The following is a 15,785-nucleotide window of genomic DNA, read 5'->3' as shown; positions in this document are numbered from 1 at the left end:
GCAATAGTATCCAAGAGCACTCTTTCCCTGTCACGCAGACTAGCTGATTAAGCTAGCAGCGACAAGGCAGTAGTGTCTGTTGAATTGCTCCATGTGACTCCATTGACCCCGTCACCCTCCACTAGCATGCCTCGAGGCCTGCAACAGATACACAGCCTGGCACTGGCAGCTGTGTGATAAGGCAGGAAGCCTGACAAGGAGAGATGACTGCTGCATTTTAATACACTACTGCCTTCATACATTTTTTAATGTTTTTCATTAAAAAATAAACAGTTGCAGGTCTAAACCCCTCGGGGATACAATTCCAGGGCCTTTTCTTTCCTGTACTTCCTCTACTGCTGCCTTTCTTCTTTATGGTTTGTTACAAAGTGACAAAATGAGCAACTTTTTTAATAGAATTTCCTTTTGGCATAATGTGCTGTGCTGTAATTAACAAGGATTGCATAGGGTTGGTTTAAAATGCTTAAAAACTGTTAGGGAAAAGCACTGAAGCTTGAAAGCCGCTAATGATAAGTCTGCAGTCCCAGTCCAACTCCTCCTGACTGCAAAAGTCTTCACCATGCATTTATTATTTTGATTGCCCTTTTTTTTTCTCCTTGCTGAACCTTTTCATACTGTTTATCTCATGCTCCAGCATGTATGGAGAAGAAAAATAAAACAAACCATAGCAATGTAACAAAATGTGATATGATTTTGTCAGCACTTGTGGAGCAAAGATTGTGCCAAACTGTATTCCATAATTCAAAGCCATTCTTTCACGGGCTGGTTTCCAAATAAATAATGCTGATGAATCAAGATTACTCATTTTGAAGAGCACTGTCATTGTGCAGATTTAACTATGTCCACCTGTTGCCCCAAATTATCTTTATTATTAAGTCCAGCTCATTTCAAAATGTAAAGTCCCCATCTTCTTTTTTTTTTCAAGATGTACATTAGTTCTGTAATGGTTAGTGGCATAAACCAAACCAAACAAAACATGAACCTTTGGAAATCAGCCTCAGGATATGATTGAAGGCTAAATCCATATCTAAAATGATGATGTTTTCCCTTTTCTCCCCGGAAATGAAGTTACCTTCCAGCGGGTGGATGGAGGAATGATGGGCAATGGAAGGTAAGAAGCATTCATTGCTGGTTCTTTACAATTACAATGATAAGTGCTTATGGCATTACTGTGCAACAATCAGAGAACATAAAATTAGTACATTCAGAGAACCATTTCAACAATATGAGGTCAGGGTTAATACAATTCTGCAACATATTTGTAACAAACTACAACCTCACCCAAGAACACAGTCTGTTTTTGCAGATCAAACTATCAAGGTCAAACTTAAGGCTGATATTTACTTATTACATTAACAGAGATGTAGCCCTGTAGAGTAGAAACGGTTATTGGAATAAATCACAGTTCTCTAACAACAGCAGCGAGTGCATTGTAGTGCTGTTCTTGCATCTAGAAGTTTCCGTAAACTCAGGACATTCTGAAGTGCTGGTTATTTATTTATGTCTGTTTGTTTATTTGCTTCTGCACTTTTGAAATGCTGTGTAAACTGTAAGACTTAGGCTAAGTACAAATGCATGGCTAAGCACATTATGTCATGTGCAAAGATAATATTAGTTAGAGATGCACAGCAAAATTATGATGTAGCAATTGCAGCAAAACATGAGTATTCCCCTTAGTTTATATCAATCTGCAGCAACACACTAACCATGACATTCAAAATGACTGGCCACCATTGTCTAGTTACTGAGGGTGTTCCTGGAATGATTCCTGTGGTTTTGAAAACCTGATTTAACTGTAACGAAGGCTTCAACTAAGATCTCTCAGGTAGATGAACATGGAACTTTTATTGTTCAGCAAGATTACCAAACCCAGCATTTCAAAGGAAGTCGTTATATCATAAAGGTACAGAAGCAGCCCTTCCAGTCTACCTGTCCATCTGAATTGGTTTAATATATATATAAGAATATTCACTTTGTATTGGACTTATATTTTGTAAGTCGCCCTGGATAAGGGCGTCTGCCAAGAAATAATAATAATAATAATAATAATAATAATAATAATAATAATAATAATAATAATTTTTAACAGAAGTGGTTTCCTTATGGTGAACTTCCAATCAATTGAACAGACTCTCTCTTGTCACCTCACACACTGTATAGGAATACTGGATGTCTAATGATGTAAAAATAATTACCCAGGGGACTACAGGAAAGACCTCGCTATCTGAAAAATTCCTCTCAGCTCCTTGTCTTCTCATTTGAATGACAGTAGTTACTGACTCAATAAGTGTATTTATGGCCTCAGGAGATTGTATAGCTTATTTCCTAAGGGACCCTATGTTTTCTTATGTTTTTATATTACACCTGGATATACATATCTACAGAACATATGAGGTACTTGCCCCAATATCCTAAAATAACTTTGATTCCATTCAGGGGAACTAGTTTACACTAATGTATTAAAGGAGGACGTATTTTTATTAGAATTGTATAATTAGTATTAGTATAATTACCGATACAGTGGGGGAAAAAAGTATTTGATCCCCTGCTGATTTTGTACGTTTGCCCACTGACAAAGAAATGATCAGTCTATGATTTTAATGGTAGGTGTATTTTAACAGTGAGAGTCAGAATAACAACAAAAAAATCCAGAAAAATGCATTTCAAAAAAGTTATAAATTGATATGCATGTTAATGAGGGAAATAAGTATTTGACCCCTTTGACTTAGTACTTGGTGGCAAAACCCTTGTTGGCAATCACAGAGGTCAGACGTTTCTTGTAGTTGGCCACCAGGTTTGCACACATCTCAGGAGGGATTTTGTCCCACTCCTCTTTGCAGATCCTCTCCAAGTCATTAAGGTTTCAAGGCTGACGTTTGGTAACTCGAACCTTCAGCTCCCTCCACAGATTTTCTATGGGATTAAGGTCTGGAAACTGGCTAGGCCACTCCAGGACCTTAATGTGCTTCTTCTTGAGCCACTACTTTGTTGTCTTGGCTGTGTGTTTTGGGTCATTGTCATGCTGGAATACCATCCACGACCCATTTTCAATGCCATGGATGAGGGAAGGAGGTTCTCACCCAAGATTTGACAGTACATGGCCCCGTCCATCGTCCCTTTGATGCAGTGCAGTTGTCCTGTCCCCTTAGCAGAAAAACATCCCCAAAGCATAATGTTTCCACCCGCATGTTTGATGGTGGGGATGGTGCTCTTGGGGTCATTCCTCCTCCTCCAAACACGGTGAGTTGAGTTGATGCCAAAGAGCTCGATTTTGGTCTCATCTGACCACAACACTTTCACCTAGTTCTCCTCTAAATCATTCAGATGTTAGCAAACTTCAGACGGGCCTGTACATGTGCTTTCTTGAACAGGGGGGCCTTGCGGGTGCTGCAGGATTTCAGTCCTTCATGGCGTAGTGTGTTACCAATTGTTTTCTTGGTGACTATTGTCCCAGCTGCCTTGAGATCATTAACAAGATCCTCCCGTGTAGTTCTGGGCTGATTCCTCACCGTTCTCATGATCATTGAAACTCCACGAGGTGAGATCTTGCATGGAAACCCAGACCGAGGGAGACCGACAGTTATTTTGTGTTTCTTCCATTTGCGAATAATCGCACCAACTGTTGTCACCTTCTCACCAAGCTGCTTGGCGTAGGTCTACAATCTTATCCCTGACATCCTTGGACAGCTCTTTGGTCTTGGCCATGGTGGAGAGTTTGGAATCTGATTGATTGATTGCTTCTGTGGACAGGTGTCTTTTATACAGGTAACGAGCTGAGATTAGGAGCACTCCCTTTAAGAGAGTGCTCCTAATCTCAGCTCGTTACCTGTATAAAAGACACCTGGGAGCCAGAAATCTTGCTGATTGATAGGGGATCAAATACTTATTTCCCTCATTAACATGCAAATCAATGTATAACTTTTTTGAAATGCGTTTTTCTGGATTTATTTTTTGTTATTCTGTCTCTCACTGTTAAAATACACCTACCATTAAAATTATAGACTGATCATTTCTTTGTCAGTGGGCAAACGCACAAAATCAGCAGGGGATCAAATACTTTTTTCCCTCACTGTACATGCAAAATATCAAAAGAAAAAAAAAAACATTACATGAAAAACCAGTCATGCATTAGTCCCCTGTCTAAGCACCTGAGACTATACATGAGCTCATGTGTGTCCCATAGCACTCAGTGGAGTTTTTCATTCATTTTCTTCTGCCTACTGCTGCACTAGTTTTTAAATTTAACACCTAAATTATTTTCATGCCTTAAAACTGCAAATTGCATATTAAGTGTGTCTTACACTTTCTGCTCATCAGAGCAGGATTAGAGCGAGCAGTTCCCGTGTCGCTGTACCAGTTTTCTTGTAGATCACACAATCTACTATATCGCCACTCTGTCATTAGCAAGCAGCAAATTTGTTTTTTGTTTGTTTGCTTTAAAATAATAATAATAATACAACAAAAGCATTAACTGAAACACCATGACTCCTGTGTTCAAATGACTGGATTAGACTTTGGAAAAACCAAGGCCAGATGTTTCATATCCCCCATATGCTCAGAAATGAGTTTGTAAATATCAGAGGAAATGTGTTCATTTGTTACCCGGACTCTTTATTGCATTAATTAGACAATAGCAAATTAAGTTGCTGCTGTTCACTACTCTTCATTGGCTGCTGCCAAATTGCTCTGACTGAACAATTACACGTAATCGATCACAAAATAAATGATTCATGGAAGATGAATAGACCGTGGATTGATGGGTCTGGATTCCGCAACTTTGGCTACTCAATTGAAATTTATAAAATCCGATAACAGGCTTATATATCCTCATCTATTTTCTTTTTGCCAATATGGAGATTGTAATTAGGACCCAGTAATAACTTCCTATCTCTAAGCTAATCAATATTTTAGCAAAAGGAGATTAGGCCTAATGAGAGCTGGTAGATTTGTCGAGCAAGCCAATGAATCTTGCTGTTACTGTTACCATGGAAATTCATTTACCTTCTCGGAACTTGAGGCTGACAGAAGGCTGCAATGAATCTAAATTTAAAATGTAAATTCATGTTCAGACATGCTTTAAATGCCATTTAATGTGCAAGCTTTTAGTGTGCAGGTTACTTTCCAAAATCCATAGAGTGCCATAAACTCGTTTGATTTATGAAGCTGCTTTCTGATCTCGTTTTTTTGTTGTTGTTTGTTAGCTTTTTTCCCTCAGGCATCTCATTTTTAAACATTAAAAAACTGTTTCACTAGTAAAGAAGGAAAGGCCATTAGATTGTGCTGTCATCATAGCTGAATGTTTAGATGGAGTTATCATGGACTCAACTGCTGTGAAGGCCCCATAATTTCCAGTCTTCAACAGTTTTTAAAATTTGTGGAATTAATTAAACGTTACTAAAGTCTCAATTGCCACTGCTGCTTGCTTATGACTTGCTCTTTGTTTTGTTTTTCATTTTTGTCACATTCTGAAACAAAATAAATTAACAAAAAGGTAACATTTGATATAACCTAGACAGGTGGTAACCTAGCCTGTTTCCCATGGTCTCTCTTTTCTTGATGTCTAAGCAGAGCTACTCAAACCACTCACATTACAGTACAGTATGTACAGGATGGAGGCTAACATTTCAAATCATATTTTCCCACTCTACATGGCAGAAATGCTCAGTCTGTCAATTTGTCGCTACAGCAGACTTGTTGGGAAATGTTGTACTGCCTATCCGAGACTTCAGCAGACCAAGTTCCCAGCTTTAATTCCTTTTAATACTTCAGTGTTGAAAGATCGATTTTACAGTGCATCTTCCAAAACAGCAGCTTATTATAATTACAAAACCCTGTATTTGTTTTACTTCTGTAACTCGTCTTATGATTCTTGCAATTAATATATGAAATAATCTGAAGGAACAGGAGCAGAAAATACCATTAAAGGCCCTGTAGACGGGAACCAAAGTTACTTGTTTTTTTCAAATGTGTTTCTTCGCTCCACTGTCATGACATCCTTTACATAGATATGTCCAATAACAATATTTCTCATTCTAATTATCCTTCCAGAGGGCTTCTCAATGATAAATGCAGGGGCGAGATGCCCATTACAGAATATAAGTATCATCACTTCACTACAAATGGTCCTGGTGGGAAGTGCTGTTTAGCAAGCCGCCTTCCACGTTCAGGCACTGTTTGTGTTCAGTCAATGTGCACTGTCTCTTCGTCATCGCCATGGCAGCCTTAAGCTGACAGGTGCTTATTTGGGATTCAGAGAGGGGAGATATTAGCCTATAGGAGTGGAAGTGGCTGATGCGGAGCCATCAGTTTGAATGATTTTTTCCCTGAGGTACCATTTTATCATTCAAAACCTAGTTGGGGGCTTTTAGCTTGTCTGTCCCATTTCAGGCAGATAGAGTTCATTTGGATTCCTGCTCAAATTGCTTCTCATTTGAATCAGAAGATTGCGAGGCAATTTGTAATGCGCCTATTACCTGTGAATGTCTGCAGGCTTTGGAATCCTCTAATCCTTTTGAGTGGAGGTTAGGGAATTTTGACCACCTATTTTTATAATTGGTGAGTTACCCGCTGAAGCTCCAATGGGAGGGAAAGTGGATAATCAGAAAGGCAAAGGTCCATAAGGATCATGAAAAAGAGAGTGAGACAGAGGGAGAGAGAGGGAGGCAGAGAGAAACCTGGGGCTAGGGACAAAGAATCGTTAAAAAAATATTAGCTGCTATGGTAGCTCAATGCAGTGAAGCAAACACTTCCTACAGTATTCACACACAGAATGGAGACAATTAATTTGTAGTGATGTGATACTTATTCATTTTCTTTACCATTATTGAATTCTCCAAAATTGTTCTGGGCAGACTTCTTGTGGTGTAACAAAATAGCTGCAAGCCACAGCCTCAAGGGAAATATGCAAATTTAATGGAACAGTGATCCAGCCATCATCAAATCCCTAATTTTTTGGTTTACTCTATTATTTTCCTCTTGATTATTGCTGATTATTGAATTCAGTTTCATACCACATGGGCATATAAATTAAATAGTAAATAGCCTATGTGCACTTCATAAGATATTTATTCTCATAAAGATCTAACATTAGTAAATTAAAAGAGAAATGCATAGAAATATAGAAGAATTTCACTTTAAACATCTGCTGCAGCAACAATTATAGACGTGCTTGTAAAATACCTTTAATTTCATCAGACCAGCCACCCATGACAGGTTAAATTCTTAATGACCAATTTCATGGATTCCATCACCTCTGGGAAAGACCCAACACCTGTTAAGCTTCATTGTGTAATTCTTTCCAACTCCCACAAGTGTTGGGATTAATACCCATTTACAAAGAGCCTTCGAAGGGGTTTGTGGGCAGGGATATCATAGCATTGCTAAAATCCGTGAGAAATGCTCGACTGCACTTTGCCCCTCCGTACCCTAACTGAATGCTAATAAGAAAGGCTGTGGGATATGAAATTGGGTGGTAAGACTGCAGGGCTGGACAGCAGAATGAGCAAGTGTGTGTGTGTGTGTGTGTGTGTGTGTGTGTGTGTGTGTGTGTGTGCGTGTGCGTGTGTGTGTGTAGTTTAGCCTGGAGGAATTAAAGCTCTGTAACTCTCCAGGGAGCTGTGCACATCCCTTTCCCATTATGGATCTAAAAAGTGGAAATTTCCTATTAGTCATGGTGGCTTCTGCATTTCATTAAAAAGCAAAAAAACGCTTCTTCTGTTGCAGCCGTCCTGGTCTTGTCAATGCGGGTGACCCTGGCTATCCTTGGCTGGCAGACTCCTGGCCAGCTACAAGCCTCCCTGTCAACAGTGGCAGCGGTGGACCCAATGATCTGGGAAACTTTGGCAGAGGAGGTAAGTTGTTGTTTTTTGCTGCTGCATATCGCTGAAAACAACACATTTCAATTACTTCTACAGTCAGAGCTAGCAGCTTTCTCCTGACAGATTTAGTTTTTCTTAGATCAGGGTGGCACCATTACATATACAGTCAGTGTGGATGTTAGGTCCACCTGGCTGTATTTCGGAGTCATAACAAGAATAATGGGTAACACACTCATTTTAGTATGATATTCAATACTTCACTCTTTGTAGTCAAAGGTACGGAGAATGGGATACAAAAAAAAGATGGTTTTAGGCAGTGAGACGTGAAGGACAACTGTGAGTCCTGTCACAGATGCTGATGGCTTAGCGATGGTTGTATATCATTTTCCCTTCATTGCTTCGTGGACCTTGTCTCCGTCGAAAATGCACACATGCAGAATGACACATTTATTTTTCATCTGCAAACCTTGATGGTCCAGACGGCCCCTGCATCACTGCTTTCTTTCTCGCAGATGTGCTGCCTTCGGTGCCAGGCCAAGGTGATAAAAGCGGAACCATGCTCTCGGATGGGGCCATCTACAGCAGCATCGATTTCACCACCAAGGCCAGCTACAACAGCCCGAGTCAGGTGTCGCAGGCCACCCCCTACGCCACAACTCAAATCCTGCACTCGAATAGCATCCACGAGCTTGCCGTTGACCTGCCTGACCCCCAGTGGAAGGCGTCCATCCAGGCCAAGCAAGAGCTCACAGGCCTGGGCTACTCGCTGCCGGACAAGAACTCCTGCAACAACAGTAAGTGAAGCCTGTATTGGCCTCTCTCACCAACACAAGCTTATACTGCACACATTGATCACTGAAGCACGCTAAGGATCTGGTAATGTGACACTTGCCCTAACCTTTCACCTGCTCACCTTCCATCGGATAGGAAAACAACCCTCTGCTCAGAAGCTGTCAAATTCAGCTCTGTTAGAAACATGACACATTTCAAGTGCTCTAATCTGATAGCCGAAGTTCATTAAGACTGTGGTTTGCTTCCCAATATTTTTTTGGTAACAGTACCATCTGATTTACTCTCTGAATGCTTTATTGCTTTAATGATTAGGCAGACTGCAGGTCATTGATTGAGGTTAATTCAACAACGTTTGGAAAGAAGAAAGAAAGAAAGCTTTACCATGTAAGGCCTTGAATTAAGTGGATTGTGCTTTGTAATTCTGCTTGGAAGTAATTACCTTTTTGTACTATGTTTATATATAAAATTTAATTCTATGATTTAATAAAAATATATTTCTCAGAAGCATTTTAAAACTCAAACACCATTTTGTTTTTCAGTAGGTTAATGATTGAGTTATTATTACATTCTTACACACCCACCCAAACACATATATACAGATGTGCTCAAATTTGTTGGTACCCCTCCACAAAAAATGAAGAATGCACAATTTCCTCTGAAATAACTTGAAACTGACAAAAGTAATTGGCATCCACCATTGTTTATTCCATATTTAATAGAAATCAGACTTTGCTTTTGATTTTGTTTTCCAACATAATATTTTAAATAATAAAACAAATGAAAATGGCATGGACAAAAATGATGGGACCCTCAACCTAATATTTTGTTGCACAACCTTTAGAGGCAATCACTGCAATCAAACATTTCTGTAGCTCTCAATGAGACTTCTGCACCTTCTAACAGGTAGTGTGGCCCACTCTTCCTGAGCAAACTGCTCCAGTTGTCTCAGGTTTGATGGGTGCCTTCTCCAGACTGCAAGTTTCAGCTCTTTCCATAGATGTTCCATAGGATTCAGATCAGGACTCATAGAAGGCCACTTCAGAACAGTGCAATGTTTTGTTCATATCCATTCTTGGGTGCTTTTAGCTGTGTTTTTTGGGTCATTATGCTGTTGGAGGACCCATGACCTGCGACTGAGACAGAGCTTTCTGACAACGTTTCACTCCAGAATGCCTTGATAGTCTTGAAATTTCATCGTGGCCTGCACAGACATAGCCAGGCATAGCAAAGGAGCCCCAAAACATAACCAAGCCTCCTCCATGTTTCACTGTAGGTATGGTGTTCTTTTCTTTGAAAGCTTCCTTTTTGTCATTTGCGAACATAGAGCTGATGTGACTTGCCAAAAAGATCCAGTTTTGACTCATCTGTCCAAAGGACATTCTCCCAGAAGGATTGTGGCTTGTCAATATGCATTTTAGAAAATTACAGTCTGGCTTTTTCTTTCAAAAGTGGAGTCCTCCTGGGTCTTCTTCCATGGAGGCCACTTTCGCTCAAAAAGCAACGGATGGTACGATCAGAAACTGACATACCTACACCTTGGAGTTCAGCTTGTATCTCTTTGGCAGTTATCCTTGGTTCTTTTTCTGCCTTTCGCACTATCCTTCAGCTTCTTTGCTTTATTCTATGACATACCAAAGGCATGCAAGTATACATGATGCAATAGCTTTTAATTTAATCACTTTTCAGGAGGAATGAAACATTATTTCAATGAGCTGTAAGGGTACCAACAAATTTGAACACGTCTGTATGTATATTTATACATATATGTGTGTGTGTGTGCGTGTGTATACATGTGTAATGTAATGGATTTATTCTATCAAAACCTGTATTGATTAAAGGTAAAGTGATAACATAGAACATGTTGGATAGGAGTTCTCCAGGACCAGGGTTGGAGACCCTCATTATAATAACACTTCATGTTTTTATTTTCCAAAACAAATTAACCGATATTTTGAATGCACACATTGTATAGAACTTCTGTGAAAGGGTTTGGGTTCCCAGCTTTGAAAAGAGAGAGAGAGCCTCCCACAGCCCTCGCTCCTGCTTTAACCGCTAATTGCATGACCTGCATGTGCTTGTGCTCTGAGCTAATCACCTGATGCCACTGTGATTTTTGCCCTTTAACCCCTAGCACTACTTTTCATTCCCGACTACCGATTGGCTGATGGATTGTCTAATAGAATGCCACACAACCAATCACAAGATTTCAGCACCACCAGCTCTCACAACAGCTCAGAGCGGAGCGGCAGCCTCTCAGGTTGGTCTCACGGTTAGAGAATGACAGTTGGGTCCTGCTCCTGACCTTGCCTTCGCGGTGCACACAGCTCTGACCGGTATCTGTGCATGCATCATCACACTAATAATGCCTTCATCAGGAGGAAATCTGTATTAACAATCCCCTGCTCCCCCCCCTTCAAGTGCTTCGCTCTAACATTTAAGCAGAATATCTTTGAAATGGGACATAACTGTGGCATGTATTTGAATTCCCAATGCAGATGTTCATATACCTCTCACATATTTATCCATGATTGAATTGTGCAGTTTTCTACAAAATATTGGATTTTATTGTTTGTTGTGCTGCAACATGTGTGTCTTTACATTTTCAATTTTAACATGAATTATATATACTGTATGTATGCCTGGATTCATGTATGGTTGTGAAACCTGAACCCCAAATGCAATATTATAGTAAAACTACAGATGAGCCAAAGTTCATGAAACACTCTGAATAATAATACGAGGCAGATTGATCTGAGTGCAGGGTTGGGCACACAGCAAGCAGAGTAATTGATGACTGTAGCACAAAAAAGTAAAGAAGATCAAGAAGGTTGCCAAAGTTGAGGACAGAGGTTTATGGGAAAATGATGTCCTCCGTCCAGCAGTTAACAGAGAGTTGATGATGATGATCACAAACATATATGTAGTGAAACATATTTTGACCCCTAATTATGTATCATGCAACACTAACCAAGTTGAGAATGACATTTCTAGACATCATATGGCTGTTGAAAGTATTATAGGAGATAATAGAATAGATATCAATATTTTCACTTTTTGAGAATTATATTTGTTTGATAACGTATATATATATACACTGATCAGCCATAACATTATGACCACCTGCCTAATATTGTGTAGGTCCCCCTTTTGCCGCCAAAACAGCCCTGACCCATCGAGGCATGGACTCCACTAGACCTCTGAAGGTGTGCTGTGGTATCTGGCACCAAGACGTTAGCAGCAGATCCTTTAAGTCCTGTAAGTTGTGAGGTGGGGCCTCCATGGATCAGACTTGTTTGTCCAGCACATCCCACAGATGCTCGATTGGATGGAGATCTGGGGAATTTCGAGGCCGACACCTTGAACTCGTGATTCATCAGACCAGGCCACCTTCCTCCATTGCTCTGTGGTTCAGTTCTGATGCTCACGTGCCCATTGTAGGCACTTTCGACAGTGGACAGGGGTCAGCATGGGCACCCTGACTGGTCTGTGGCTACGCAACCCCATACGCAACAAACTGCGATGCACTGTGTGTTCTGACACCTTTCTATTTAGAACCAGCATGAACTTTTTCATGAGCTACAATAGCTCGTCTGTTGGATCAGACCACACGGGCCAGCCTTCGCTCCCCACGTGCATCAGTGAGCCTTGGCCACCCATGACCCTGTCGCCAGTTCACCGCTTTTCCTTCCTTGGACCACTTTTGATAAGTACTGACCACTGCAGACCGGGAACACCAAGACAAGAGCAGTTTTGGAGATGCCCTGACCCAGTCGTCTAGCCATCACAATTTGTCCCTTGTCAAATTCACTCAGATCCTTACGCTTGCCCATTTTTCCTGCTTCTAACACATCAACTTTGAGGACAAAATGTTCACTTGCTGCCTAATATATCCCACCCACTGACAGGTGCCATGATAACGAGATTATCAGTGTTATTCACTTCACCTGTCAGTGGTCATAATGTTATGGCTGATCGGTGTATATAATGACATAAAAGGGTTGTGAAACTGGATCTTGCTTTTTGTGTGTTGTTGTTTTTAATGGCCTTGGTTAAATTTACCCAAATAGTAAAGCCTCGATGTAGATAATTATTTCGGGCATTCTGCTGGTTCGGGGATGACACACGATTCAAGAGAAACTTGTATACTGAAACACTTTGCTGGCTAAAGCAGTGAGATCACTTCCCATTTTACTTCTAATGGTCGCTGGCTACAATAAAACTCATGTACTGAGAATTACAATGTCATTTATAGGACACAGAGGCTCCTGTGTAATCTAGTTACAAGCCAGTGCTCTAACTGGTTTCTAATCCAATACATGTCCAGCCATTATGCTCATGAGGCAGATATTATAGCTGATCTACAGTGGCTATTTCATTTTGCTTTTACTTCCTTAAGACTTCTTATAGGTTAAAAAGTCGCATTGCTGGATGATTGTAAAAGTAATAGAGAGGAAAAAAAGCCCTGATTTTATTAAGCTGTGCATAAATCAGATTCTCCTGCTAGGGGAGGAACTCCAACTCTGATGAACAGCGGTTTTCCATTTGTAGATAAAGCTCATTGCAAACTGGTCTTGATATTTCATATCTACAAGTTCAATAAATGCACCTTAGCATAACCCCTTGGACTTCAGAAATAGGTACTTTTCTTATTCATTGTGTCATTCTTATTTACAAACCCGTTAGTGATTCATTTGTGACCTGACCTATGCACAGATTTACACTGGGTGATAATTCAGTATTTGCAAAGAGCCATATTCAATTAAATTGCTCTCTATTAACATTAAAGACATATCTCAAGCTTTACACAATGCACATCTTTGTAAAGAAAAGACAAATGAGCTGTCTTTTATTATTTTGATTTTTGTTCTCCTAAAATCATTTGTATTATTATTATTATTATTATTATTATTATTATTATTATTATTATTATTATTATTATACAAGTGGTGTAGGTTAAATAGATTAAAATCTACTTGCAAAGCAGTTCATAATGCATGGAGGTACGTGGTATATTAGTTTATCATTTGGTGTAGAAAATACAGAAAATGAAATTCCAAATATTAAAATATTTATGTAATTAAAGTGTGTATTATTTAACTTGGCTCTCAAAATGCAATGTTGTACCATATGACAATGCTCAAATTCCAGTATAGTGAAAATATTGTAATGTCATTGACTCTCATTACAAGAAAAGAGCAGTATATGTTACATTAACAGAAAGCATGACATTTTGAAATATATTTTATATATTAATCCTTCCAGTTCTTTCAGAAACAAAATGGAAAAAAAGTAAAATAAATGTCATTGTTACATGAAAAAAAGACACTTAATCCAATAAGCCCGAAGTGCTATATACAGTAAAGCGTTGGGTTCAACCTCTTAATAACAAAAAATGTCAACACCAGAAAATCCATAGGCCTCTCAGAGGAGATAAAACAAGAACTAATGAAAGTAGGTCTGGCCAAGGAGAGAAAAAAATGAAAGGAAAACAACTTTTATAACAGTATGGGATTTCTGCAGGGAGTTGATATTACTCATTAAAAGTACCTCCTGCAAGGCGCCACTACAAACTTCTCGACCACCAGTGGAACCATGGCTGGGCTATTACTATGTCTCAAGAGCTCCTATTCATTGAGTCAAGCCCTGTGGTATTAGGGATGTGTGCTGTTTCAAGCAGGATGAGAGTGGTAAATTGGTAACAGCTGATGACAGCAATATTGAGTGTGCTCATTATAAAGAGGGGTCTAAAGACATATATATATATATATATATATATATATATATATATATATATATAGTCACATCAATGAAACCCTCAAGTAACTGCTGCAGCTTCAAGGAATTCCAGCACCTTATTATGATTTCTAAATGATTCCTTTAATTCTGTGGCAAGTTATTTAGTCTGCTGTAATGCCAGTGTCAATTAAGCCTCTGCCAAAGGATTGTTTATGATATTGATGTTCGGCCCATTCAGGGAGATGGCATTGACTGAGCAACTAAGCAATCTTTTCCTATATTGCGTAAACTCAAATTGTCCAAAGGAGTGATTGAGAAACGCAATTACTTTCACTCCATGAAAGGCATCAGGGAAAATATGCTTCAGGCCCCTGAGTCTATTGTGAATGGCTTACAATCTCAAATGAAGGTAAAAACATTGATTATCCGTTCCAGTGTTTTCATAGGCCCACAAAATATATATCAAAATGTTTTCGTCTTTATTCAGACTATTATCTGTAGAATAGTTGAACATTTTTACATTCCATTTGGCTAGATACATACATCAGTACTATAAAGAAGTCATAAATATACAAAATTAACAACACAGCATATGGACAGTATACAGTAATTAGTACACTGTAATTAGAACATGCCTAATATTTTAGCTTTAGTCAGTATTGTGAGAAATTGAAACTGCTCATTGGCAGTGAGCTGGTTATCTAGCTGGCCTGGACCTCTGAGATTGTGTACAGCCTGCCATGAACAGCAATTGGAGGTGGAACAGTCATATGAAAGTCATCAATTTTCTCCCAGCACACATTCCCCCTGTCTGGTCAGAGGAGAGATGTCACAGGATGTAGCGGTTCACATTCGAACAAAAGCTAAGCAGTGTCTTATTTGTGTACATATCTTTTACACTTCTTCCGATTGGCCAGACGGGAAGAATGCTGCCAAGGGAGGATTGATGACACTCGCATGAATATCCCACCTTCGGCCGCTGTTCATGGCAGACTGTACATGCTGCACGCCACTGGCACATGAGATAAGCACTGAGGGGGGAAGGTTGAGACTCATCAAGCAGCAATGAGATGAAGGCCCGTGCCATGAATCCTGAGAGAATAAATAGCATGCTCTGGCCTCTAATGTCATCAATATGTGGCACAATTCTGTACAAAAGGGATAAAAGGGATGAAGAATATTCTCAAAGCAACCTCTGGCAAAACAAATGAAATGGTAATAGACTGTAAATCTCATTACGGCTCTGGAAGGTGAAAACCTAATTTATAATAATCTGGTGTAATGTTTCACTGCAACACGCAGTTTACAAGAGGGGGGCATGCTCTTTGCTGAGAAAGTCCGCTTTCCTTCTCAGTTATTTAAGATATACTGTTGTTTTTAGCAGTATCTGGAGCTTTTTCAACAGCAAGTTTTAAACACTTTCTTGAAAAACATTTTTAA

General features: G+C 39.5%; 1 protein-coding gene across 7 annotated transcripts in view; it reads left to right on the top strand.

Annotated features, from left to right (window-relative positions):
- Nucleotides 1-15,785, top strand: part of robo2 (roundabout, axon guidance receptor, homolog 2 (Drosophila)) — a 275,708-nt gene that overhangs the window by 235,462 nt on the left and 24,461 nt on the right. For 4 of the 7 annotated variants that reach the window (XM_066699954.1, XM_066699950.1, XM_066699953.1 and 1 more), the window contains 4 exons: nt 1,069-1,111; nt 7,723-7,850; nt 8,330-8,611; nt 10,741-10,866. In XM_066699954.1, coding sequence (XP_066556051.1) covers nt 1,069-1,111; nt 7,723-7,850; nt 8,330-8,611; nt 10,741-10,866 — 579 coding nt within the window. The remainder of the gene's footprint in view (nt 1-1,068; nt 1,112-7,722; nt 7,851-8,329; nt 8,612-10,740; nt 10,867-15,785) is intronic. The other 3 variants (XM_066699955.1, XM_066699952.1, XM_066699951.1) reach the window with 1 other exon arrangement.

The sequence above is a fragment of the Amia ocellicauda genome, chromosome 3 (genome assembly GCF_036373705.1).
Source record: "Amia ocellicauda isolate fAmiCal2 chromosome 3, fAmiCal2.hap1, whole genome shotgun sequence".
Classification (NCBI taxonomy): Eukaryota; Metazoa; Chordata; class Actinopteri; order Amiiformes; family Amiidae; genus Amia; species Amia ocellicauda.
This window is presented reverse-complemented; position numbering and strand designations above follow the sequence as displayed.